At 43.3% G+C, this 27842-nt stretch overlaps 2 protein-coding genes across 10 annotated transcripts in view; both read left to right on the top strand.

The window, feature by feature from the left end:
* Positions 1-4309, top strand: part of LOC146336490 (uncharacterized) — a 38191-nt gene extending 33882 nt beyond the window's left edge. Inside the window, exon 3 of the mRNA XM_084818568.1 lies at positions 4190-4309. Coding sequence (XP_084674694.1) covers positions 4190-4309 — 120 coding nt within the window. The remainder of the gene's footprint in view (positions 1-4189) is intronic.
* Positions 1-27842, top strand: part of MAD1L1 (mitotic arrest deficient 1 like 1) — a 635972-nt gene that overhangs the window by 135156 nt on the left and 472974 nt on the right. The window lies entirely within an intron of this gene.

Here is a 27842-nt window from a genome sequence, read left to right as displayed (position 1 = left end):
AGAATTGATGCTTTTGAACTATGGTGCTGGAGAAGACTCTTACGAGTCCCCTGGACTGCAAGGAGGTCAAATCAGTCCATCCTAAAGGAAATCAACCCTGACTGCTCTTTGGAAGGACAGATACTGAAGCTGAAGCTCAAATATTTTGGCCACCTAATGCGAAGAGAAAAGTCCCTGGAAAAGAGCCTGATGCTGGGAAAGACTGAAGGCAAAAGGAGAAGGGGACGGCAGAGGATGAGATGGCTAGATAGCATCACCAATGCAATGAATATGAGTTTGAGCACGCTCCGGGAGAGAGCGGAGGACAGGAAGGCCTGGCATGCTATGGTCCATGGGGTCACGAAGAGTCGGATATGACTTAACGACTGAACAACAACAAAGACTCTCTACAAATGCAGATTCAAAGAAACTCACACTGCCCCAAGCCCTAACAACGAATCGACAATCTCTAAACAGAGGAGATGAATCAGAGGGTAGAGAAGTTGCAGCAGTTTGGGTATGAACCCCACCGCCCAGCTAGCTTTGCAGTGATGCCCCTCCCTTAGTGTGGCTCCTTTCTACATTTGTTTCCAAGAGTGGCTATCTGGGCGGAACGTCTTTTCCTGCTTAGCTTTGTGACACTCCCTAGCATCTCTTGAATTCCCACAGTGGAGGGAGGGGGCAGAGACTCAGCCTGTACCATCTGTTCATCAAGGCCATTGGAGGAAACCCTCCCAGGGTCTAGGCACTCTAAGGAGGGTCCCTCCCCCATTCTTTGATCTAGCAGTTCTAACTCTGATTCAGAATCGGAGCTGTCAGACATCAGAAAAGGGTGGGACTCATCCCTGACCCCAGAGTTTCAGACAAGAGTCTTTCCCAGCCTTACTTGGAGATGCCAGGGGCTTAACCTGGGACCTATTGCAGGCAAATCATGTGCTTTACTATTGAGTTACATCCCCTCCCCCAATCTTTTACCCAAATTGTTGCACGACACAGAGGGAATAGCATGGAGTAGTAAGTAGTGTCAGACTTTGATTGTGGAAACCTTTGACTGTATCCTTGTTCAGCAATTAAACTCAGTCTGGGTCAGTTGTACACACTCTCAGACTAGCCTATCCTACTCCACAGGATGGGTGTGAAGATAAAATAGGATAACCCCAAGCTTGCAGTCCTGAACTCTTTGGGGTTTCAATGTTGTCATGTTAATATTTTTGCTTTAATTTGTTTTGTAGCATTTTAAGCTTTTTGTAAGCCACCTTGGAAAGCTGTTGAAGGGCAGGTTATAAATCAAATAAATAAACAGAAAATGAAGGATGAAGTAGAAATGTGATAAAATTCTTGACCGTCCAGAATAATTGCTGTGCATGCTGCTAGGCCACACAGATGCTGAATAGTATTTCTTGTAACATAAAGAAACAGTATTTCTTGTCACATCTATTCCACCTGCCACCTGCTGCTCCCATCATCCTCTCCTCCTCCTCCTCCTCCTTCAATAAATCATCATCATGCACCCTTTCGCACACAGATTCCAGTGTTATAATGGGGATGCCTGGCAACTCATCCATAACTTTGGAACAGCACTAACCTGCTTTGACTAATCACGTTTGTCTTCAGATGTTTGTAGAAAAAGAGATTCCTTACCATTCTCCAAGGTGGCTTTCAGCACCAGATACTGTTTCCTGTTTGTCTATTGTGTCATTGCTGGCTTTGCAGATGTTAAGAGCCAATTAAAATATTAAAAACAACAGTGGTGACCCCAGTCCCTGGCATGGCATTGGGACTGTACCTCCATAAAAGAGTCTGCATCTTTAAAGCAAGCAGGTCAGGTAGGCAGCTTGGTTAGAACCTAGGCTCCTTGGGGTTTACGCCAAGCCACCTCCTTGGTGTGTTGGCTTTTCACATGCTGCTGTTAAAACGCAAGGGAGGATTTAAACATGAGATCCTTCCCCTTGCATTCCCAAATCAAGCCTTTTTCCTTTCCATGTACAGGGAGATTTTGTTATTTGTTGGGGTGAGTATTCACACCCATCATCCTATATGTGCATTCTGAAATAATGTAGTCATACGAAGGAGTGAGATCTACTTACGCAATAGAACCTGCTCTTCCTCAAACACATGAAGCAAGTTTCTTTTCTAGGCACTACATCATAGGAAAGAGAGGCAGAGTTTTTAGACCATTTATTAATCTTAGAAATCAAAACAAGTGTCTGCTCATAAGGAAATGCATGCTAGATAGGTTGGCTTTGTTTGGGAAAGATTGCCAGTTTCCAGATTTCAATCTGAAAGATTGCATATTTCTGTATCTGAGCACTGCAGTACCTGACAGAGTTTCGTATGGTTCAAAATGGATGCATTTGTTATTTTAACATGCAGTCCTATAACTCCGCCTTTCACAACCTCACAGATCTTTACAAAGTGAACAGCAGCAGTAGTGTCTTGTTTGAAAAAAGCTGGTTTTCATATATTCCTGTATTTAGAGAATAAGCTATGAATAGGATGTGTATAAGAGGAAACATAAGAAGCAAAGTGCTAGTTTACAGAGCTTTTCTTTTCATCTCAGCTGTTTCCTCTGACATAGGAAGTCTCTTCACAGCAATATTTCCATGCGTAGCCTGATAAATCCTTGCCATCGTTCTGAAGAATTTTGAATGTGAATGAGAGAAGGGACCCATTGTTGCTAGCTGAAGTCTTGGATGTTGTTCATTTGGTTTTAGAGAGAGGATGGCTTAGTCCTAGGGTGAACTAGGTCATCAATGGGCAGTTTAGGAGAGGACATAACAGATGATTAAAAATGGCATTGAAAGTGAGTATTATAGAACAAAAGCAAATGTTGGTGTTTAATATTTTTCAGACCAATCTGATTGGGAGGGTTACTGTTTATTACCTTTCCCTTAAAATCTATTTTAGGTTTAAGCTTGGAGAGAAAATATATTCTCTTTAGCAAGCACTTTGATAAAGAGCAACGCTTGCTAAAGGATGTTCAGATTAATGGGTGCGGCAAAATGGCCATGAGTATCAGGCATTCATTCCATGAGGTAGCAGTGAGAATGATGTTGGGCAATCACCAAGTGTTTCAAAATTAAAAGGAAAATGCTACAAAATCAGGTATTTTGCTTGTGTTGCAACTGTTACTAAGATAGGTAAAAGATGCCATTGATCCAAAAGTGCTCCTTTTACCCCAAACCTAAGTGCAGTCATCTTCTGTTTTGTTTTTCCTGCTGCCCATTTGCTCCTTTAAAATGTAAATTGACACTCAGATGTTCGCTGTGTGACTTTTGGGTTATGAATGTCCAGCTGGCAATGACTCTACTCCTGCAATTGTTTGGTGGAATCCTTAAAATATTAACCCCAAATATATTGTTTGTATTGCAGTAAAACTCTCTGCAAGCAAAATTGACTTCTTGTGCATCTAATAATGAAGGATGCTGTCTTCCTAGCTATTTACTTTTAGAGTTTTTTGTTTTTAACATAGCTAGCCACTCAAGAGTTTCCTGGGGTTCCTTGTTCATATACCATTGCTATACTGTTCTAAAACTGTTGAGAATAACAGCAATTAAATGAGTCAAAATCAATTTCTCTGTTTGCACATTTCAGCAGGGAGTCTCATGAAAGTGACTGCAGATCACTCAGGCTACCTATTGGCTTTGTTTCCTCCTCTCCCCCCCCCTTTTTTTTTTCTTTCCTCCCTGGTCAAAGAATTTGTCTGAAGCTAACAGTTAAACAATGGTAGACAGTAAATGGGAATTGGCTGAATGTTTGATTCTGTTGTTTTACTAATTTGATATTTTCTGTTTTTAAGGTGCCCGGTGTCTTCACTAAAAAGAAAAATATTGTATGGCCCATTTTGGTTTGTTTTATTTGTATTAGCCACAGTGGTGGTTCCACTTACTCTCAAACGGCTTGCATTAACCTCAGAGTGCCGTATAAGGAGTGGCAATGCTCAAACTAGGAAGCAATGGATTCCCAAATTTAACTGCTCCAAGCATCTATGTCCATGTGGGCCCCCTAAAGAAAGTGACTTTGCTGAAGTATTGCTGAAGTAACTTCTGGTGAATCAACCAAGGCTTTCAAGATGTGTTTCACAAAACTCTTTATCTGGCAAATTCATATCCATTTAAAGTTTTACCCCCCGCTGGGTCTGTTAGTTTATAGCTTGGTATAATTGTTGATTAGTTTTCCTTCTTGGCCAAACTTATTGCTTGGGTTACAGAACTGGAAAGTAAATGGAGAATCCCAAGGGAAACATGGAATATGCATGAATTATTGCCTAAGTTATAATCCTTTGAAGCTGACACAGATCTATTCAATAAAGATTGATGCTCTTGGGTAAAGGTTTCATTTCTGGTGTTCATATAGGGTTTGGATGGTAGCAAACAACTGTTGCTGGCTAGTTAATCGAAGTATTGCTTTACTCTGTCTGACAGCTCTTTTATTTATCTCCAAGTGCAACATGTACTGTTAAATTGACTTCATTTGTGCTTTAATATGGAGGTGTGTATGTGGATATATGACTGGTGGTAAATTGGAGCCCCTTTTCTTTAATTTTCTTGGTGGGATCATTATGGTATATTTAGCTATAAGGACCATGGTTAATCTCAGACTTGCTGTTCTTCATAGTTGGCAAATTCTTTTGTAGCTTCATAGTACAGTAAATACAAGTGTCTGTTTAAAACAAATTCTTAGGGCCATTATGAAAAACTTCAGGTGTTTCAAAGCAAAATCCCTGATAACTCCAATGCTTCATGAGGCTTTGATTCCAGGGATCCTGATAAATATGCATCCATCTGACCAAACACATTTTAAAAGTTTGGGCAAGGTGCACTCCGACCTGCATCTTTGCTTATTGCTAATATATTGGTAGCATAGATGAACATATGCTACCTGCAGTGTTTGAAAGCTAATCCTGCAGACAGATGGCAGAACTTTAAAAGAGATTTCCAACAAAGCAATAGTGTGGATAGAAGTTTTCTCCATTATAATTAGCATGATTCTCTTGGTAGGTTCATATCAATAACTTTTTTTTCTATCTGTAATCCAGAATTAGACATAGCTCAGTCTGCTTTCCTTGCAATCGCACTGGTAAAGATTAGGGGTTGCACTGGTAAATTGTGCTGGTAAAATTAAGTGCACTGGTAAAGATTAGGGGTGATGCTTTCAGACCCTGCCAGTAATAGCCTTATTTGGATTTTTTCCATCAGCGGCTAATAATGAAGAAAATATGCTATTGAATGAGATATTACTCATTGACCCTCTACTGGTGTTATTATCCATGGTTGAACTTCTTTTCTACCTTAGTCATCATGCAAAGAGGCAATAGAAAGCCACATTCCCCTCTTGAGTCACCAAAGACCACAACTCTTAGCTTTGTTGTCAAGAGAAGGTACAAACAACAAGGAGTCGTGCCACAGTTCACTACTTCTCAGCATTCCTTGCACTTTTTTTTCTTTTACTGTGTTACCTTCCTTTCTTATTGTAAGTACAGCAGAATAAATGGTTCCAATCCATTTGGGCAGCTTTCCCGAACTTGGTGCCCACCAGATGTTTCAAACGACAACTCCTACCATCCACAATCGTTCGTCTTGTTGGCTGAGGCTGATGGGAGCTGTAATCCAAAACATTTGGAGGCTACCAGGTTGGGGAAGGCTACATTAGGGGAATGCACAGGTGAAAAGGCAAATGCAGTTTAAAGAGCCATGAGGAAATTCAACAGAGATTTATTAAAATCAAAATACAGTCTTTCCCCACTCCCTGGCAATGAGCTGGAATTGTTAGAGGATGGTAAACAGCAAATTATATTCCCGAAGGGAACCCCAGGTAAATCTAGTGAAATGCACAGGGCTTCATGCCGTGTTCTTCACCACCTGCCTAATGCTGTAATTGCCTGAATGGCTACACAGATGGCTAGGGTCTTCTGAGACTGCTTGGCTTTTTGTTTGTTTTTTATTTTATTTTTATTCCACTTTTCTGATAAATATTGTCTCTCAAAATGGCTCACATCAATAAAATAATGAAAGATGGGCTCTGCTTTGTCTTAGAAACTAAAAAAAAGCAAGAAAAAAAGCAAGACACATAAGGGAACGGGTGTAGAGGGAACAGGAAGAGGAGAGAGGGAACAGTTTGATAGTGCCAGAACAAAATGGTAAGTTGTAAACAGGCATTTCTTTCCAGTTGAGGCGATTGATATGCTGCAACTGTCACTGCAGCTGTTGTTCCTCAGGCTGGTAGCAGGGACCAGAGTATGTTTCCCCTCACTTCTAACTGCCAGTTGCCATTATTCTGCAGAGCAGTGTTCTTTCTAGCAGGACGTGGGTGCTGGTGGGAGTGGAAGCTGCATGTAGTTGCTTCTTCTCTGACCAATGGTTGGGGCCAGGCTGGCCTTCTTGTTGCTGTAATGTTCTTTCTGGGAGGGAGTGCATGCATCCTCCCAGTAGTTCATATTCCTCTGGCCAATGGCCCTTTACCTCACTTCTGCAATCCGTATTTGTTTGTTTGTTTGGTTTATATACTGCTCTACATCCAGTAAAATAGCTGAGCAGTGAACAATAAAAGGGGGAGGAGGTAATAATAGCAATAATTGAAATACAGAATTAAAACCTTTAAAATCAGATGATACCAATAAAACGGTGGCTGGTTTGTCAGGGAAGGCTTGTTTAAATAAAAGTGTTTTCAGCAGACACTGAAAATGAAACAAATATGGGTCCAGGGGGTCCAGATTAGTCAAGAGGAACTCTCATCCCTGCTTGCACAAGACCACACATATTTTCAGGTGACCTCACTGAACCCCCCCCCCCCCCCAGCATTGGTTGTAAAGCTTCCCCTCCAATGTGGCCTAGTTAGTGGAAGTGGTTTGCCGTAGAGAGCAGACTTCGGTGGGTAGGGATTTTTAGACGATATTTTTTTAAAAAACATGATTTTATGAAAAACTGTGTGTGTATTGTTTATTGCTAGAAACCACTACCAAAATAACAACAACCTGGTTTACTAAGGCATTCATCTAATGGTAGGCTTACAAACAAATAAACAAACAGCAATTATTGTGAGACTTCCAATGAAATCACTAGAGTCAATGGCTCTAATTAAGTCCCCAAGAGAGTTGGTCAGGAGGGGAGCCAGCAACTCTAATGAAAAAAAAAAAAAAAGATCTGTACTGCAGTATTTAATTGCCTCAATTACTGGGGTGTTAGCAATAGGGATAGATTTCTAAATATATTTTAAATGATAAAATTGCATTTTCATGTGTGTTCTTAATTTAATGTTGATTCTCACATAAATTAATATCTAGGAAATGGGGGCCATAATAGCAATTATTGTGTAAACAAACAAGTGTTTTGCATTTCTAAAAACAATGTTTATGCGTTCCTATGTAAAGCACCAAGTACAAAAATGTTTTCAATCTCATGTTGAGGAAAGCTGGTAATCAGAACTGTCTTTTAAAGAATTGAAATTATACCATAGCAAGGGTTTGGAATGTCTACGTGTTCCAGAAAAGTAGGATTTATTGTGCTTTGGCTAAGTTTGTGTGGATTCTATCAGCAATATACAAAGGGGTTTTTTGTTTGTTTTTTAAAGGAAGTTTCTAGACATATAGTTTCTGCAAAGATACAGTTGAAAGGCAGGTCCCCCACCCCCCTCCCTGCAGTGCTGGCACCATTTAAACATATTTTACTGTAACATTTTCAACTGGTTTTTGACTTCTTTTTTTTTTATTCCAAGTTTTTAAGTGTGTGCGTAGGAGGGGGAGAAGGGACAATCACTCCAGATGTCACTCAGAATGGGCAACAGTGCATGGGGTGTGGGAGGAAACAGTTTTGAATGCTCTGTTTCGAACAGACAGACCAGAACAAACAAACAAACAAACAAACAAACATTTTCAAGAGCTGGGATTTCACAGAGTAATAGTTACGACTCCACTCAGGAAGACAGGAGGAATCAGTTGCAAGTCTTGACTTGTGGGCTCATTACTGCCTTGCATGCATGAATAGAGGTGACATTTGAGAGCCATGATGGATGAATTGGCACACTGGCAAGGGGGTGATGCATTTTATTTATTAAGTTAAATTAATTAATTTATTAAATTTACTAATCGCCCATCTGGTTGGTCACCCAGCCACTCTGGGCAATGTACAATAATAAAAACATTAAGGGGGTATTGTCAGGAGCGCCCTAGCTGCCTCTTACAGTCCCCTCCATTAGCCAACTCAAGACACAGATGAAGAGGATTCTTTCCAAAGCTTTATTCCTTTTACAACTTAATGACTCTTTCAGAGGCTAATCACCAGCGACTAAGCAAGGAACTGCACTGGGGTAGTTAGCAGAGTAGCCTAAGCTCCAGGTAAGGCAGTTGGCCCCCGTTTGAAGGAGAAGGGCAGGAAAACTCTGAACGTATGGGCTACGGAGAGGTCCTCCCTCTTACCCTTGGGTCCTCGGGCTGCAACTGTTGTTTTAGCGCCAAGCGAGCAGAGCGCCTCCTCTCGGCGCCCTCCATCTGGCGCCGCTCCCTGCATCTGCGCCAAGCATCCAGCAAGGCCCCCTCCCCTGCTCCCTCGCTGCCAGGGTCACTATCTCGCTCAGGAATGCAGGCAGGAGGAATCTCTCCCTGCTGCTGTGCCTGTGAGAGATGAGCAAGCTCCTCTCCCACGGGTTGTTGCTCTTCCTCAGAATCAGAACTGCTCTGGGGCTCTAAGGGCTCAGTTTCCACCCTGACATGTATATGTGTAGAAGCTGAGTGGGTAGAGAAGGAGCAATGCTGTGAGTGTAGTAGTTGGGTGGGTGTATCTAGTGAGTGAGTTAGATTGTAGGTGGGTCTAGAAGATCTAATTATGGCTTCAACTATTAGTTCATTAAGACAGCAATCCTATGCTCACCAGACCGCATCGGGGGGAGTGGGGGATAGGATAGTTCAGTTTCCTGGCTCTGAGCTTGGAGACAGGGCTCCGTGGATGGAGCCAGGAAACCACACTCTCCACCCCCTCCTCCTTGTAGCTGGTGCGGAGAGAACTGCGCAGGCTGCCTCTCTGCACTCAGAAAACAGAGTATGGAGATGGGGAAAAGGGGGTGTTCCCAGGGGAGGGGAGGAGACTGGGGCAGCTGGAACTCGGACCCACCGCTCTCCCCCTACCCTGCATTGGATACTTGCCAGCAGAAACTTCCAAGTTTGGAGGCTGCTGACTATCTGGATAGATTCTTCCCTAAACAGATTAAGTGATGAAGTCTTTTGACCAATTAAAAAAGTTCCCAATTAATTAGGTAGCAGACCTAAAATAAACTTACATTATTTTTTAATAACATACAGTAACCGCAGGTGGCAGGTGCCAACTTAGAAGAGGCATTCCTCTTCTGCGGAGGGAAGCATAACATGTGGAAGCATAATCGAAAAACAGAAAGTAGGCTGCTTTTCTTCACAAGAATTGCTTCTTCATATACAAGCGGATGAAGATTTAATTAATAGTCAATCAACCAAGTAAGAGTTCTTTAAGTGGATGACCATCCTAGAGCCGTTAAGTTTATATTGGAGGGAGGGGTCAGTCCGGTTCAAGTGTTGCCCAAACTGTGGACTGCATAGGGCACCAATAAAATCTGACAAAAGTGTATGTCTGAGTGGAAATAGTGAGTCTGAGTCTAAGATTTAAATTTCCACTTGACCATGAAACCTGAGGCAAGACAGTGAGGAAGTCATGTCTTCATCAAATTTACCTTGCAGGGGTACTGAATAAATGAATAGTATAAGAATTTGGGGAGAGCTATCCTATGGCCACTAGACAGTGTCTAGATAGGATTTTTTGGTTTCTGGGAACTGAACTTGGAGCCAGGGCTCTGAGCTCAGTTCCCAGAAACTGCTCTCCCCACTCCCTCCCCTGCTGCCTCATAGGCAGCATGGTTCTTCCCCATCTCCACGCTTGTAACCTCAGTGCAGATCAGGTGAAAAGGGGGTGTCCCCGGGGGAGGGGAAGAGGCCACGGAAGCGTCATTACGATGCTTCCTATGTGCTGTGCAGCCTCCCCCCTTCCCGCTTTGAGGTCCCCGCTAGACAGCCGAAATCGGCTGCCTAGCCGCAAATGCAGGGCGGCCGGAGCATGGAGGAGGGGACCCCCTCTGTGCTCCTCCCGCCCTGCATTGGATAGTTAGCGGCCTCTGAGTTTGGAGGTGGCTGACTACCCCAATAGGATTGCACCCTAAGGCACTTAAAAATAAGACTAGAAGCGAAAGGGCTCTGCTACATATTCTAATTCTAACAAATTTGCTACCTATAATTTCCCCAGAGGAAATGCATCAGTATCTGCATAAGCTGATTTACAAAAAAGAAAAAAGACAAGTGGAGTAACTTGGACATCATACAAGCCAAAATAAATGCCATCTTGCTTTCTCTTCCGCACTCTGCTGTAGTGTTCTAGGATAATGGCTCTCAAGCTTTGTAGTTCAAGGAAACCCTTTCCACATGGTCCTGTCTGCTGAAGAAACTCTTGGCTGTTTGCTCATGCATTGCAGAGCATTCTGCACTCCTGTTGTGCCTCTCCGTCACCCCACACGCACCCCAGAACATACCTGATACATTCCTGCATATGTACAATGAAGTGGAAGATCAGTTGTAGTGGACAAGCTGCCTTTTGGAGAAGCTGTGCAGGAAGCCTTTTGGGGAACATTGAAAACCACTAGTTTGGATATAACCCAAACAATTGATTCTTGGTGGAATCTACTGTGCTGCTATGGTTCTATGCTCTAGGCTTCACCCTCTGTTTAACTAAAGAAATCATAGAGTTGTGATCTCTCTGTATTTCCCTTCTTGAATTTTGCATCTTAAGTCAGCAGGTCTTATACTATCCATTATAGAACTGCTACTTCCTAAACTTTGGGAGCCTGGATTTCAGTTAGCTCCTTGAAGCAAGCAGGTGTTTGCATACTGGGTTTGTTTAGTAGCTTTCAGTGCTGTGTAAGCAGAGAATACTTCTATCATTTTTAAACAAGAACTAGCCCTGCTTTTTTAAAGGTCAGTCCTATCTCAGTCAGTTCTTAAAGTTCAAGAGGAAATAAACTGCTTAGAGTTGGCATTTTTCAAGTCAAGTGTCAACTTTCTGAGCCCCCAAGCCAGGGAACACAGAAGGGGAGAGAAAAGAGAGATTAATAGAGAAGCTGCTTGGCTGATAGATCCAGTGATTGGTGTGCAGAAGCATTCCCTTGTTCTTTTGTGTGTCACTTTTATAGAAGAGGAATGTGGAGGCTCTCCTTTTCACTTTGCAATGCACTTTGCAAGGTTCTTAGATGTGTTTCCTTGCTCATTAGTCCACTGACAGCAAGCAGAAGGTTTGTCAGTGCTGGCGAAGCAGGAAATGTTTCATGACAATGACAATATGGAAGTCCTTTTAGCCACGCTGTGTTTTGTTACTAGGTACGATTTAAAAAGAAGTTTAGGGAGACATTAGAATGGCAAAACCTCCAAGCTGGACTTGGAAACTAACTGTATTGACTTCTCTTTCCTATGGGGGGACGTCAAGATCAATAAGGAAATAAACACAAAGAAATGGCTTTATTTATCAGGTACATTGGAGGCAGCAAGGAAGATTATAATGGAACACAGGTGCCGATCGAAGGGAGCGCTGAGCTTAAGCATCTACTGTTGCTTGCTGAAGTGTCTGTATTGATTGCAGGAGATGTAGGGTGCAGTGATATCAGACCTGCTAATTGGGATGTTGGGTTACCTCAGGGAACAGAAGAAACATGGCTTTCTTTTGTCACAGTTTTCTTGTCTAGCCTGGCTTCATAGTTTCCATGGCATGTGCACCAACGTGGTGTTGCGCAGCCATGGGTATGCACAGAGAGACACTGTGATCTTGGCTGTCAGACCTGACAGCTTGGTTCATGGAGGCATGACAGGAGGGGGTTGTTTATTGGCTCATTGATGATATTGAAGTAAGTGGGGGATTGCATTCCTTGAACATGTTTTTAAAATGAGCTGATTAACAATCCATTTTAAAGATACTAGATAAAGCATCTTCACTCTTACAAAACTGTCCGAAGATTTTTCCTCCTAGGTGCAAATAGCTTTGTGTGGGCAAGAAAACTATGGGCAAGTTTGTAAATAGCTGTATGTCTGCTAGCCTCTGATAAGTAAGAATTGTCTGCAGACAACCTAACAGGGAACTTTTCATAAACTGGAAGAGCGATGGTTCTTTTTTCTTTTTCAGACCATCTCTATACCACCAATGACTAACATAGTTGTGGAATTTGGGGCTACTGAAAGTCAATTTGGGCTAATATACCCAGGGCGTACTTGCAAGGGTAAAGAGGAAGGTGCTTTGTTTTTCAAAAGTGTGTAAAATTGGCCTGAAATGTCAATTTCGGAGTGTTGTATAAATATTATTTCTTTTACCATTTTTATATGCCGCCTACTAATAAAAGTTTTGGGGGCAGCTTATAGTGAAAGGAAACTGATACATCGAAGATAAACCCATAAAATTAGCAGCAGAGTATAAAACAAAAAGATAATATTCTTTTTATACCATCAGATTTTGGTAATTCTTCATTTCTCAGTGAGCTTTTCAAGTCAAAAACACTTTTTAATTTGTAATGACTAACTTTTTGTCAAGGAATTGTAGTTTAATAATTACTGATCGATTTCAGAGATTCTCTTCATACCCAGTTTTGATAGATAAGAACATAAGAAGAGTCCTGCTGGATCAGACCAAGGGTCCATCTAGTCTGGCATTCTGTTCACACAGTGGCCGACCAGCTGTTGACCAGGAACCCACAAGCAGGACACAAACACAACAGCACCCTCCCACCCATGTTCACCAGCAACTGGTGTACACTGCCTCTGGTACTGGAAGTAGCACATAGCCGTTAAGACTAGTAGCTATTGATAGCCTTTTCCTCCAGGAATTTGTCCAACCCCCTTTTAAAGCCATCCAAATTGGTGGCCATCACTGCATCCTGTGGTAGCAAATTCCATAGTTTGACTCTGCACTGTGTGAAGAAGCCCTTCCTTTTCTCTGTCCTGAATCTCCCACCAGTCAGCTTCATAGGATGACTCTGGGTTCTAGTGTTTTGAGAGAGGGAGAAAAAAGTCTCCCTATCCACATTCTCCACACCATGCATAATTTTGTACACCTCTATCATGTCTCCCCTTACCCTCCTTTTTTCCAAGCTGAACAATCCCAGCTGTTGTAACCTTCTCTCATAGGGGAGATGCTCCAGCCTGTTGATCTTTGCAGTTGCCCTTTTCTGTACTTTTTCCAGCTCTACAATATCTTTTTTTAGGTGTGGTGATCAGAACTGGGTGCGTCTGTGGAAGAGCCTACTCCTTTTAGATGTTCTAAACTGCTCAACACTATGCCCTCTTTGATGTACAGGGCAACACCTCCCCCAGTATGCCCTTGCCTGTCCTTCCTATAGAGTTTATATCCAGAGATGATCATATCCCACTGGTTCTTTCCACCCCAACAGGTTTCTGTAATGAAGAAAGTAATAAAGATAGTGGACTTTATCTGTGCAGGATATACAATTGGTCCAAAGTATATATAAGTAGTTCTGAATTGCCTCAGCATACTGGCTCAGGGCAGTTAATAAACATTTAAAATACAAATGTTGAACTAAAATGCTTAAAACTCAAGGCACATGTTTAGACGGAAAAAGTCCTTCAGCTCTCAGCATGCCCCACGTGGTATATTAAGACAAAAAATTAACACAGGGTACTTTTCAAAGCATTGTTGTTTACTAAGTACATGTAAAATAAATGTGCTAAATTAGATCTCTCAAGGGCAGGGATGGGCAGCTTGTGGCCTTCCAGATGTTTTGGCCTACACCTCCCATCAGCTGTAGTCAGCACAGTGAAGGATGGTGGGAGTTGTAGTCCAAAACATCTGTAGTCCACAAGTTGTCCATCTCTGCTGTAGGCAAACTGAATGCAAACTGAACATTTTCTGATGCAAACAATCCTATGCAAATTAACCTAACCCAACTAACCTATGCAAATCAACCTAATTTGCATTAGAAAATTTTCTGATTTTCCATTAAACCCACATCACTAGTGGCTAGCCCAGTGGCTCAGGAAAACTCACATGCAGGGCTTAAAGCAAACAGCCCTATCAAGCTGTTTCCCACCACAGCAAGTATCAGAGGTATATTGTCTCTGAATCTTGAGGTTCCACATAGCCCTTCTCACTAATCACCCTTGGTAGATGCGAACGTCTACAATCTCCCTTTGAAGCTACCTATGCTGTGCTGTTGTTCCAATCATTATTTTACCATTCTATTTTTTATTGTTTTAACTATTTACTCTAACAGTTAAGAGTCTAACCCATCATGGAGGTTCTTGTTCTAAAACAGGGATGTGGGCTGTTGTGGCCCTCCAGATGTTCTTGGACTGCCAATCCCATCACCCCTCACCATTAGCTATGTTGGTTAGGGCTGATGAGAATTGCAGTTTGGCATCATCTGAAGAGCCACAAGTTCCCCACCCATTTTCTAAATAGAGATGTAAAATCTCCAGAAATTTTGAGGCCATGGAAAAATCTGGGGGTTTCCCAGGGGCGTTTTTTGGGGGGGGAAATGGAAATTTGGGGGAAAATTGAAAAATAAGCAATAGTTATTTTTTTTAGCATTCTTTACAAATCTAAAGTCACTTTGTTGCTTTAAGACAGCCTTCCCCAACGTGGTGCCCTCCAGATATTTTTGGACTTCAGCTCTCATCAGGCTAAGGCAGCATGGCCAATGGTCAGAAATGGTGGCCACTGTAGTCCAAAACATGTGGAGGGCACCAGGTTGGGGAGGGCTGCTTTGGAAACATGAAGCAGCCTTTCTGTTCCTAACATTATTTTAAGTATAACTTAGTTTGCTCATGAAATTATCATTATGTTTTAAAACTTTTAAGAGTAAGCTCAGTAAACTTGTAATTATTGTCTGAATAGATTAGAACTAAGTTAAATGACTAGTACAGCATTAGAAACACAGGACTCCATAAAAAAAAAACCAAGCTGTCAAGAATATACATTTACTGGCAAGAATGCATAATGGTGACTCTACTCACATGTTGGGAAACAGGGAAATAAATGAATGAATAAATGCTGGGAATCTTCCAGAGAGGATTAAAAAACATTTTTTCCCAATGGCTTCATTATTTCCAGACATCTTACATCTCTAGTCTTTCTATAAGAGTATTCTTATTACATAGTTTTTTGAAATCCTTTTGGGGGTAGTAAAGGCTGTGTAATAATATATCTTATAAATGCTTTGTCTTAAATTCTAAAAGAAATCATAATCCTTTTCATAATCATAATCCAAAGCTGTTCAACTTTTCCAATTTTTCAGAAAAACAAAAACAAAAATGGTCCTTGTGGGGGAAAAACAAATGGAAAAGCCCATTTTTTCCCTGAATTTTTCAATTTTTTCCCGATTTCTTTGATATATTCACTGAAAGATCATGACGGTGTGTCGTATTGTTCAGTGAACAATTAGAGGTATAGATGCTACTACAGTGATATAACTGGACTTGGTTTTTATTGTGGGTGGGATTTAACAGCCCATCACAATTGTCAGGTGTCATTATAGCAATCTCAGTAAACAAGATAGGTGAAACGGAACTGGGGAAGGAGTATTCTTTCCACATTCATTTATAAAGAGTGTTACAAATTAGGTAAGATCATCCTTGAAGTAAATGGGACTTTTTTTTATGAATAGAAGTGGAGAGTAGCTTTATAGAAATATCGGGCATGTCAAAATGAATTCTCATAATTTAGAATGGCCTCTTTTATAGAGAAAAAAAGCTGCTGCTTTTTAATCCATTAAAAGAGGAGTAGCTATTGCTATGGGCAGACAGCAATGTACTCCTTTTCACATCCCCTTTCCTAGAATTGTCAGTTCTCTATTACTTGAACCTCTTGTTGTTGTTGTTGTTGTTCAGTCGTTCAGTCGTGTCCGACTCTTCGTGACCCCATGGACCATAGCACGCCAGGCCTTCCTGTCCTGTGCTCTCTCCTGGAGCGTGCTCAAGTTCATATTCATTGCATCGGTGATGCTATCCAGCCATCTCATCCTCTGCCGTCCCCTTCTCCTTTTGCCTTCAGTCTTTCCCAGCATCAGGGTCTTTTCCAGAGAGTTTTCTCTTCGCATTAGGTGGCCAAAATATTTGAGCTTCAGCTTCAGTCTCTGTCCTTCCAGTGAGCAGTCAGGGTTGATTTCCTTTAGGATGGACTGATTTGACCTCCTTGCAGTCCAGGGGACTCGTAAGAGTCTTCTCCAGCACCACAGTTCGAAAGCATCGATTCTTCGGCGCTCAGCCTTCCTTATAGTCCAGCTCTCACAGCCATACATTACTACTGGGAAAACCATAGCTTTGATTAGACGGACCTTTGTCGGCAAGGTGATGTCTCTGCTTCTTACTATGCTGTCTAGGTTTGCCATAGCTTTCCTCCCAAGGAGCAAGCGTCTTTTAATTTCATGGCTACAGTCACCGTCTGCGGTGATCTTGGAACCCAAGAAAGTAAAATCTGTCACTGCTTCCATTTCTTCCCCTTCTATATGCCAGGAAGTGATGGGGCCAGATGCCATGATCTTCGTTTTTTTAATGTTGAGTTTCAAATCAGCTTTTGCACTCTCCTCTTTCACCCTCAACAAGAGGCTCTTTAGATCCTCTTCGCTTTCTGCCATTAGGGTGGTATCGTCTGCATATCGGAGGTTGTTGATAATTCTCCCAGCAGTCTTAATTCCGACCTCTGATTCATCCAACCCGGCATTTCTCATGATGTACTCTGCATATAAGTTAAATAAGCAGGGTGACAATATGCAGCCTTGTCGTACTCTTTTCCCAATTTTGAACCACTTGGTTGTTCCATGTCTGGTTCTTACTGTTGCTTCTTGACCCTCGTACAGGTTTCTCAGGAGACAGGTAAGGTGGTCTGGTACTCCCATCACTTTCAGAATTTGCCACAGTTTGTTGTGATCCACACAATCAAAGGCTTTAGCGTAGTCCATGAAGCAGAAATAGACGTTTTTCTGGAATTCTCTTGCTTTCTCCATGATCCAGCGAATGTTGGCGATTTGATCTCTAGTTCCTCTGCCTCTTTGAAACCCAGCTTGTACTTCCGGTAGTTCTCGGTTCGCATACTGCTGAAGCCTATCTTGTAGGATTTTGAGCATCACCTTGCTGGCATGTGAAATGAGCGCAACTGTGCGGTAGTTTGAACACTCTTTGGCGTTGCCCTTCTTTGGAATTGGAATGTAAACTGACCTTTTCCAGTCTTGCGGCCACTGTTGAGTGTTCCAAATGTGTTGGCATACTGAGTGCAGCACTTTAACAGCATCATCTTTTAGGATTTTAAATAGCTCAGCTGCAATACTGTCATCTCCACTAGCTTTGTTGTTAGTAATGCTTCCTAAGGCCCACTTGACTTCACTCTCTAGGATATCCGGCTCAAGTTCAGTGACCGTACTATCATGGCTATCAGGGACATTCAGATCTTTCCTGTATAGTTCTTCTGTGTATTCTTTCCACCTCTTCTTAATCTCATCTGCTTCTATTAGGTCCCTGCCTTCTTTGTCCTTTATCATGCCCGTCTTTGCACAAAACGTTCCCTTGAGATCTCCAATTTTCTTGAAGAGAGCTCTAGTCTTTCCCATTCTGTTGTTTTCCTCGATTTCTTTGCATTGTTCATTTAAGAAGGCCTTCTTGTCTCTCCTTGCTATTCTCTGGAACTCTGCATTCAGTTGGGTATATCTTCCCCTTTCTCCCTTGCTTTTCGCTTCCCTTCTTTCCTCAGCTACTTGTAAAGCCTCATCAGACAGCCACTTGGCTTTCTTGCATTTCTTTTTCTTTGGGATGGATTTCGTTGCTGCCTCCTGAACAATGTTACGGACCTCCGTCCATAGTTCCTCAGGCACTCTGTCTATCAGGTCTAATCCCTGAAATCTATTCCTCACCTCCACTGTATATTCAGAAGGGATATGATTTAGGTCATCCCTGAATGGTTTAGTGGTTTTCCCTATGTTCTTCAATTTAAGCCGAAATTTTGCAACAAGAAACTTATGATCTGAGCCACAGTCAGCTCCAGGTCTTGTTTTGACTGACTGTATAGAGCTTCTCCATCTTTGGCTGCAAAGGACATAATCAATCTGATTTCGATATTGACCATCTGGTAATGTCCATGTGTAGAGTCGCCTCTTGTGCTGTTGGAAAAGAGTGTTTGCTATGATCAGTGTGTTCTCTTGGCAAAACTCTATTAGCTTTTGTCCTGCTTCATTTTGTACACCAAGTCCATGCTTGCCTGTTATCCCGGTGATTTCTTGACTTCCTACTTTAGCATTCCAATCCCCTATGATGAAGAGGACATCTTTTTTTGGTGTTAGTTCTAGAAGGTGTTGGAGGTCTTCATAGAACCGATCAACCTCAGCTTCTTTGGCCTCAGTGGTTGGGGCATAGACCTGAATTACTGTGATGTTGAATGGTTTGCCTTGGATTCGTACTGAGATCATTCTATCATTTTTGCGATTGTACCCCAGTACTGCTTTTCCCACCCTTTTGTTGACTATGAGTGCTACTCCATTTCTTCTAAGGGATTCTTGCCCACAGTAGTAGATATGATGGTCACCTGAATTAAATCCGCCCATGCCTGTCCATTTTAGTTCACTGATTCCCAAGATGTCGATGTTCAGTCTTGCCATCTCATGTTTGACCACCTCCAGCTTACCTTGATTCATTGATCTGACATTCCAGGTTCCTAAACAATATTGTTCTTGACAGCATCGAACTTTCTTTTCACCACCAGACACATCCACAGCTGAGTGTCCTTTCGGCTTTGGCCCAGCCGCGTCACTCTTTCTGGCGCTACTTGGAAATACCCTCTGCTCTTCCCCAGTAGTATATTGGACACCTTCCGAGCTGAGGGGCTCATCTTCTGCCATCATATCTTTTAGCCTTGTGATACGTTCCATGGGGTTTTGTTGGCAAGAATACTGGAGTGGGTTGCCATTTCCTTCTCCAGTGGACCACATTTTGTCAGTACTCTCTGCCATGACCTGTCCATCTTGAGTGGCCCTGCACGGCATAGCTTATGGCTTCACAAAGTTACGCAAGCCCATTCGCCACAACAAGGCAGTGATCCATGAAGGGGACTTGAACCTCTTACTTGGGTATAAACTGCTGTGAACGTGAGTATATTGCATATTTTGTGTGCCATAATAATAAGATGGTGGAAAGAATTATGCCAATCCTTTCAGCACCACTAAATTTCTTGAAACCAAGTATGTTGGGCAATCCTGATTTGCCAAGTGGTTGGCTATATACACGTATGCATTTATTACCTTACTATTCCACCTTTCCTCCAAGGAGCTTAGGGTAACATTCCTGTATCCAAGTTAATTCTCTCAATAATCTTGTCAAGTAGGTTAGGTTGGGGACATAGTGACTAGCCCAAAGTCACCAGGGAAGCTTCATGGCTTAGTGTGGCTTTGAACCCAGGTTTCCACAGTAATAGTCACACTGTAGTCACTATACCATTCTGGCTCTTGTTCAGAAGGTAGTCTTTTCAAGTTTTTGTTAGGTGTTTCTTTCTGTAAATGTTTCAGTAATAATAAATAGTTGCCTGTGGAATTAGAAAGTGTTTTCAGAAATATAAATGTTGGCCAGATGACTCCACACACCCTGAATTAGGCGGCTCTTTCCCAATCATGTGTGTATTCCAGTTATGCCTGCTTGTTTTCGGTTGCCTGTTTGTTCTTCACAAAAGATGCTCCCTGTGCAATCTAACGAACTCTGAGCAGTGCAAACACCTAGACCAAGTATCCAGAAAATAAAGGCAGGCATGTATTTACTGAGTTGAAATGCTAACATTTTATTCAGGACCACTGAAGAGGCCGCTCAGAGATTGATTTTCCCCGCCCTGAATACTCTTTCAGAAAATTCCAATTGCAAAGGAGTAGCGGCTGTGAAATAAAAACATACAGATCAGAAAAACTGTGAGTGACCGGCAGTGTGTGATGTTCATTTCCTGTGGGAGGACAGTAATATGCATTCAGAATGAAGTCTGATTCAAAAAGGTCAGCTCGGACAGTCCTGGGGAGTATTCATAAGGTAGTAATGAGTCACGAATCTGTGAGGGCTCTTTGTCATTAAAGTGGTGTGCTGGTTTTAAGGCTTTAAAAAAAAAATATATTTTTTTTTTCTGTTTCTTATTGTATTGAAATAAGATATTGTCCTACTGACAAGAGCATTGGAACTGGCTTTTCCATTGATAGCCCAGTGCTGTGATGTGCTCTCTGCATTTTAATCTCTACCTTGATGCAAGATTGTCTCCCTATTGCTCTCTCTGTTCAGCAGTGTTCAGGCTGTCTGTTTTTGCAGCTGCATTCCCCCACCTCCTATGTAAATGCAGGTTTGAGTTCTTTAACTTAACAATGAGATGCCCTAGCTGCTCTTGTCCGTTGCTCTCCCAGAACCTTTTCTTTGGGTCCATGGAATTGAACTTCATACCGGAGTGTTGTCAAGTTTAAAGGAGGTTATCAGATTTGGTATTAGAGAGTAAAGTGTGTTGCTGTGTGGCAAGTACAAGGCAAAAACAAAAACAAAACACTCCTTCATGAGGCATGACTTCTGCTTAGTTGGATGTAGTGAGATGAGTAGGGTAACCTCATCACCTCTCTGTGGGTTGTAGCAGTGAAGTGGAGCTTGCTGCTCTTACTTACTCTGCATATTTATTTGGCCCGATAGCCCCCTGCTGTCTTGAAGGAGGTTCTGTTTCCCGCCTCCCAGCTGAGCAGAGCAGAGCAGAGCAAGCTGCTCCAGCTGGTCCAGGGACTACAGAAGCAGGCAAGCTCCCAGAGAGCGAGCGAACAGGGAGAGCAAACAGGAGTTGGCTAGGGGAGTTGCAGTGGTTGAAGAGACAAAGGAGACAAAGGAGACAAAGGAGACAGAGACCAAGAGGTAAGTGGGCTGCAGGAAGCCCAGGGGGCTGCCCTTTATCCTTCTGATTGGCTGTGAGCTCACCAGGTGCTTCTGAGAGCTCCAACTGAATTGGAGGGGTGTGGCCTGAGTACTCCCAGCAGCTGACTGGGCGGGAAGCTTCAGTCTGTTTCCCGCCTCCCAGCTGAGCAGAGCAGAGCAGAGCAGAGCAAGCTGCTCCAGCTGGTCCAGGGACTACAGAAGCAGGCAAGCTCCCAGAGGGCAAGCTCCCAGAGAGCGAGTGACCAGGGGGAGCAAACAGGAGTTCGCCAGGGGAGTTCGGCAGGGGAGGTCAAGGGGGAGGCCCCTAACATTTTTTTTCATTTTTTCATTTTTTATTTTTTTAACTAACTTTTTTCCATTTATTTGTCTTGTAACACACACTTTCACACCAGTGGGACTCTGCTTTTAACCTGTACTGAGTAGAGGAGCAGGCACAGGCTAGTCTAGAACAATCACACAGCTAGACACAAAAAAGGGAAAAGAGGCTATGGAAGGACAAGACTCTCCAGTGGTGGTGACCTGCAAGGTGTGTGCAATGTTTGTTTTCTTGCCTGAGAACAACATGGCCTACACCTGCAACCAGTGCAAGTTGATCATGCTTCTGGAAGAAAAAATAAGTGGACTGGAGCGGCGACTGTCGACCCTCCGGGGAGTAAGAGAACACGAAGAGTTCTTGGACAGAATGGGGGAACTACAGCAGCAAAGGGAAGACCAGAAGCTTGAAGAGCAACAGCAAGATGAGGCAGTGGGAAATGCTGAGGTGAAGAAAAATGGAGTAGAGGATACTCCTTGGAAAAGGGTGACAGTTAGGAGAAGAAGAACTAGACGCCACTCTGCACCAGTGGAAGCAGTGGAGCTGTGGAGCCGATTCCAGGTACTTGCGGATGAGACTGGAGGACAGCCTGCAGAGGAAGAATCATAGGGGAACCTGCATGAGAGTGAGCAAGAGGCTGAAGGTCAGTCAAACAGAGGCGATGAAACCCAGACCTACAAGAAGAAGAAGAGAAGAGTGGTAGTAGTGGGAGACTCCTTGCTGCATGGGATCGAGACCCAAGTATGTCGCAAAGACCCGTGGACTCGCCAGGTATGTTGTCTCCTGGGAGGACAGATTAGAGACGTGACTGAAACGTTGCCTGCACTCATAAAGCCCACTGACAGGTCTCCCTGTCTTCTCATCCATGTGGGAACAAATGATACCGCCAAGCGGAGCTACGAAGAGATCACGTCAGACTTTGAAGCTTTGGGAAGGAAACTCAAGAACTTTGGGGCCCAGATAGTTTTCTCATCCATCCTTCCAGTAGTTAGAAGAGGGATAGAAAGGGAACAAAAAATACTCCGGGTGAATGACTGGCTACGAAGGTGGTGCCGACGAGAGAGATTTGGATTCTGGGACCACGGGCTAGACTTCCTGGAAGATGGGCTGTTGGCTAGGGACGGGTTGCACCTCACAAAGGATGGGAAGAAAGTGTTTGGCCACAACATGAAGAACTTCATCAGGAGGGCTTTAAACTGAATCCTACGGGGAAGGGAGATGTAATGTTGGGGGTAACAATGGATGTAGGCGCATGGACTGCAACGGAGAGAACAGCTCTGATAGCGCCCAGTAATAGTCTTCAGACACATGTAGGAAGAAAGCCAGACTATGAAGCACATGGTCTTTGATGTCTATATACTAATGCCCAGAGTATGGGAAACAAACAGAACGAACTTGAACTCTTAATACAAGGGGGAAATTATGACCTGATAGGTATAACTGAGACTTGGTGGGATGACTCTCATGACTGGAATACAGCAATTGAAGGATATAACTTGTTCAAAAAGAACAGGAGGAACAGAAAGGGAGGTGGGGTTGCACTGTATGTGAAAAATACATATCTCTGCACAGAAATACAGGAGGAGGAGCTTGGTAGCCCCATCGAGAGCATCTGGGTTGAAATAAATAGAGCAAAGAATAAAAGGAACCTGGTGGTCGGAGTCTACTACCGGCCACCCAATCAAGGAGAAGACGAGGATGAAACTTTTGAAAAGCAAATAGCCAATGTTTTAAGGAAGCATGATGTAATAGTAATGGGGGACTTCAATTTCCCCGATATTTGTTGGGAGACAAATTCTGCAAAACATGGCCCCTCCAGGAAATTCCTGACTTGTGTGGCGGATAACTTCCTCCTACAGAAAGTAGAGGAAAGAACTAGAGGATCGGCTATCCTTGACTTGATCCTAACCAATAGAGATGACTTAGTGGATAAAGTAGCAGTTACAGGAACTCTGGGGGAAAGCGACCATGTTGTACTTGAGTTCTTGGTTCTAAGGGAAGCAAAAGCCAAGTGTAGTCAAACGCGTACCCTGGATTTTAGGAAAGCTGATTTTAAATTCAGAACAATGATCAGTAAGGTCCCATGGCAAGCGACGCTAACGAGAAAAGGAGTCCAAGATGGGTGGGAGCTTTTAAAAAAGGAAATTCTCAAGGCACAATCACAAACAATTCCAACAAGAAGAAAAGGTGGAAGACAAGAGAAGAAGCCAATGTGGCTTCACAAAAAGCTTAGGGATGACCTGAAAACAAAAAAGGACACATATAGGCAGTGGAAAGAAGGCCAAGTAACAAAGGAAGAGTACAGGCAGATAGCACAGAATTGCAGGGATGGCGTCAGGAAGGCTAAAGCTGAGAATGAGCTGAGGTTAGCAAGGGATGTTAAAAACAACAAAAAGGCTTTCTTCAGCTACGTGCATAGTAAAAGGCAGAGGAAAGAAATGGTGGTTCAGCTATTAAATAAGGATGGCAAAACGATAACAGATGACAAAGAAAAGGCAGAGGTGCTCAATTCCTACTTTGGCTCAGTCTTCTCCCAAAAGAGGGTCTATGACCCCCCCTGGCAAAGGCGAAGTACAGGCTGAAGGGGCAGGATTGCAGCTTGAGATTGATAGGCATATGGTCAAGGAACACCTAATTACTTGGAATGAGTTCAAATCTCCAGGGCCAGATGAACTGCATCCTAGAGTCATAAAGGAACTGGCAGAAGAACTCTCAGAACCGCTGTCTATTCTCTTTGAGAAATCATGGAGGACAGGGGAAGTGCCAGATGACTGGAGGAGGGCTAACATTGTCCCTATCTTCAAAAAGGGTAAAAAAGAGGAACCTGGGAACTACAGACCAGTCAGTCTGACATCAGTCCCTGGGAAAATTCTGGAGCAGATGATAAAGCAATCCATCTGGAAGCACCTTGAAAACAATGCCGTGATTACTCAAAGCCAACATGGATTTGTCAAAAACAAGTCCTGCCAGACAAATCTGATCTCATTTTTGGATCAAGTAACCTCCCTTGTAGACCGTGGGAATGCTGTAGACATCATATACCTCGACTTCAGCAAAGCTTTCGACAAAGTGCCCCATGATCTCCTGATGAGCAAACTAGCTCAAAGTGGGCTAGATGAAACAACGATGCGGTGGATCCACAGTTGGCTACAGAATTGGACTCAAACAGGGCTGATCAATGGGACCTTCTCAAACTGGGGAGAGGTAACGAGTGGGGTACCGCAGGGCTCAATCCTGGGCCCAGTGCTCTTCAACATTTGTATTAATGACTTGGAGGAGGAGGTGCAGGGAATGCTGATCAAATTTGCAGATGACACCAAATTGGGCGGGATAGCTAATACTTTGGAAGACAGAAACAAAATTCAAAGTGATCTGGATAGACTGGAGCGCTGGGCAGAGAACAACAGAATGACATTTAATAGGGAGAAATGCCAAGTTCTGCACCTAGGAAAAAGAAACCAAATGCACAGTTACAAGACTGGGGATACGTGGCTCAACCACACTACAAGCGAGAAGGATCTTGGAATTGTTGTCGATCACAAGCTGAATATGAGCCAACAATGTGATATGGCTGCAAAAAAGGCAAATGCTCTTTTGGGCTGCATTAATAGAAGCATAGCTTCCAAATCCCAGGAAGTACTAGTTCCCCTCTACTCAGCAGTGGTTAGGCCTCATCTGGAGTACTGTGTCCAATTCTGGGCACCACACTTTAAGAAGGATGCAGACAAACTGGAGAGGATTCAGAGGAGGGCAACAAAGATGATCAGGGGACTGGAAACAAAGCCCTATGAAGAGAGACTGAAAGAACTGGGCATGTTTAGCCTTGAGAAGACAGAGGGGAGATATGATAGCACTCTTCAAGTACTTGAAAGGTTGTCCCAGAGAAGAAGGCCAGGATCTCTTCTTGATCATCCCAGAGTGCAGGACACGGAATAATGGGCTCAAGTTACAGGAAGCCAGATTCTGGCTGAACATCAGGAAAAACGTCTTGACTGTAAGAGCAATATGACAATGGAACCAATTACCTGGGGAGGTGGTGGGCTCTCCCACACTGGAGGCCTTCAAGACGAGGCTGGACAACCATTTGTCAGGGATGCTCTGTCTTGGATTCCTGCATTAAGCAGGGGGTTGGACTCGATGGCCTTGTAGGCCCCTTCCAACCCTACTATTCTATGATTTTGCTAAACTGTGGGTGGGGAGAAGGACCAAGAGAACTTGTTATTTCTGGATGGCTCAGAAATTGGCAAGAACATGATGAGTGACTAGGTGATTGCTCACATGCTTTCTCCTGTGGCTTCTTTCCTATAGGTAAGCCCTGAGGTTTTAACTTGGCTGCCAGTAAGCAGAAGACAGTTTTGATGTCTGGACTAAGAGGATGGTGAATGGGGGGAGAGGGGAGGGGGCTCTTCAGCATGAGCTTCAGAGCCCTTCTATGGTACCCTCATTCCTGCCATCATGCTCATTTTTCTGCTCATCCTCACCCTGTGTTGCAGTTAAGGAGCTGGGTTATTGCTACAGACTCTACTATAGTCCAGCAAACGGACTCTACCATAGTGGCAGGTGGTGGCTTGGGAAGAGCAGGAGGTGGAGTCTTCAAGTTCGACAAGAATTATTCACCAGCCCCCGTGGATTTCAGGATACCAGAATTTCATTTGCAGAAGAATCTCCTAATTTTAAATTAGGATCTCTTTTGGGAAACTACTTCACCAAGGTGCATGTTGGTGACTGGAAGCCTGGAAGTGGTAGAGCATATGTATTTCATGCAGAAGGTTCCGTGTTCAATTCCCCGCCTTTCCAGTTAGGGCAGGAAAAACTCCTGCCTGAAACCCTGGAGAACTGCTGTCAGTCAGTGTTGACAATAATGGGCTAGATTGACCAATGGTTCAAGTTAGTATAAGGCAGCTTCCTATGTTCGTAAGTAGGCAAGTTGGCAGCTCAGTAGAATTCAGGCAAGCTTCAAGCACTTTGAACAGTTTGACCTGTTTGGTGGCAGGCATAGCCCACAGGTGTCTGAGGATGCTGTAAGGAGAACCAGGTGGTGGACAGTCCATTATGGTGAGCATAATCAAGAGGGCAAGGGCCACAGGGTTATGCGCTCAGAGAGACAGAATACCGAGTCACATCCAGAGTCTGGAGAAGCAGGAGCTTGGATTACCATGGACAGATCATTAGGAGCAAGCCAGTTGTATCTCTCCAGGCCTTGACTGTGCCTCCCATACTCCACAACGCCCTAGCAGAGGCATTGCAGATCCACATCTGGCTTCAGGGTGCCCAGCTTGGATTTCACCAATGTTTATTTCATGGTTGTACCCAGTGCCCTGTGGGGCATGCTCCCTCTGGAAATGACTATATTTTGACAGGGTGCTGCAGCAAGGGTGGACAACACTTGGAGCGAGCAGTGTCTGTGTTGTGCCTAGGTGTCCAAACCCATTCCAGAAGTAAGCAACAATGTGATTACAGGTTGAGAATTGATGGGGCAAATTGGATTATTCATTATGGTTGAGATTGAGTTGAAATTGTGCCGGGCAATTTCTCTCTCTCTCACTTCAAGGTCAGATGAGAGTATTTACCATTCTCTCTCTGTTTATCTGTGGATGCAAATTGAATTTGGTGATTCAAATTGATGAAATGTTAGAAATCTAAAACTCATCAGAGGCGACACGGAGAGAAATTACTGGGTAGAGATGGCTGGTGGCTTCACCATTCCATGTCCTGGCCTCTCCTTTGATTAGTAATTATTTCAATCTTTGTTTTTTCTTTCTTTCCTCATTCTCAGTTTTATTTCAGTTGTTTTGATTTCTGTTTTTCAGAGAAAAAGTGTAATGACACTCTGAAGCATTTAGAATTGGAATTAGATGGCTGAAATAGCCAGCTGCGGGCAGGCAGCTCAAACTACAACTTGGGGGAGCCAGCATCTTTCCGTGCTTCAACGTCTTTTCTTTTTAACAGTTGATTTTCCCTTACATATATCACTGATCAGGTTTTTGAGGCTGTCATAGGATAGCTGATTGTCTCATCGGACACACCCCAAAAGAGAACAGCCGCATCTTATTCCTGCCAATTGCAAAATGGTTCACCCATATCAGAAGAGCATGAGCCAACTTCCAGAGATGCTCTTTGGTGGAGGCACCCAAACCCTGTAGTGGAGCACATGCTTTGCATTCACAAGGTCTCAGGTTCAATCCCTGGCAGCTCCATTATAAGGGTTTGGTAGCAGGTTTTGAGAAAGACCTCATGCTTGAGATCTGCTGCCAGTTGCGCAAGACCATACTGGTTTAGATGGACAAATAGTCTGACCAGATAAAGGGGAGAGTCTTATGTTTATCATAGAGGTAAATGCTTAAGACTGTAAGCACTTTGTTGTTCAAAACTTATTTGGCATGATCCAGCAGCTAAAGGTGGAAGCAGAGAAATCGAAAAGCAGCCCTTGCTCATTCCTCAGTGCGATTGGGGGGCGGGGGGGGGGATTTTGTTGGCATTCATCTGTTTCCCCCCATTATGAGTTATGTCTGTGAAGATGATTTATTTATTTTATTTATTTATTAGATTTATTAGCCGCCCATCTGGCCGGCTACCCAGCCACTCTAGGCGGCATACAGTACAAATAACAACACAAACTACAAC

This window comes from Heloderma suspectum, chromosome 12 (genome assembly GCF_057233095.1).
Source record: "Heloderma suspectum isolate Gila_16-S chromosome 12, 16-S_ref, whole genome shotgun sequence".
Lineage (NCBI taxonomy): Eukaryota > Metazoa > Chordata > Lepidosauria > Squamata > Helodermatidae > Heloderma > Heloderma suspectum.
The sequence above is the reverse complement of the archived record's forward strand: the minus strand, read 5'-3'. Positions and strand labels throughout refer to the sequence as shown.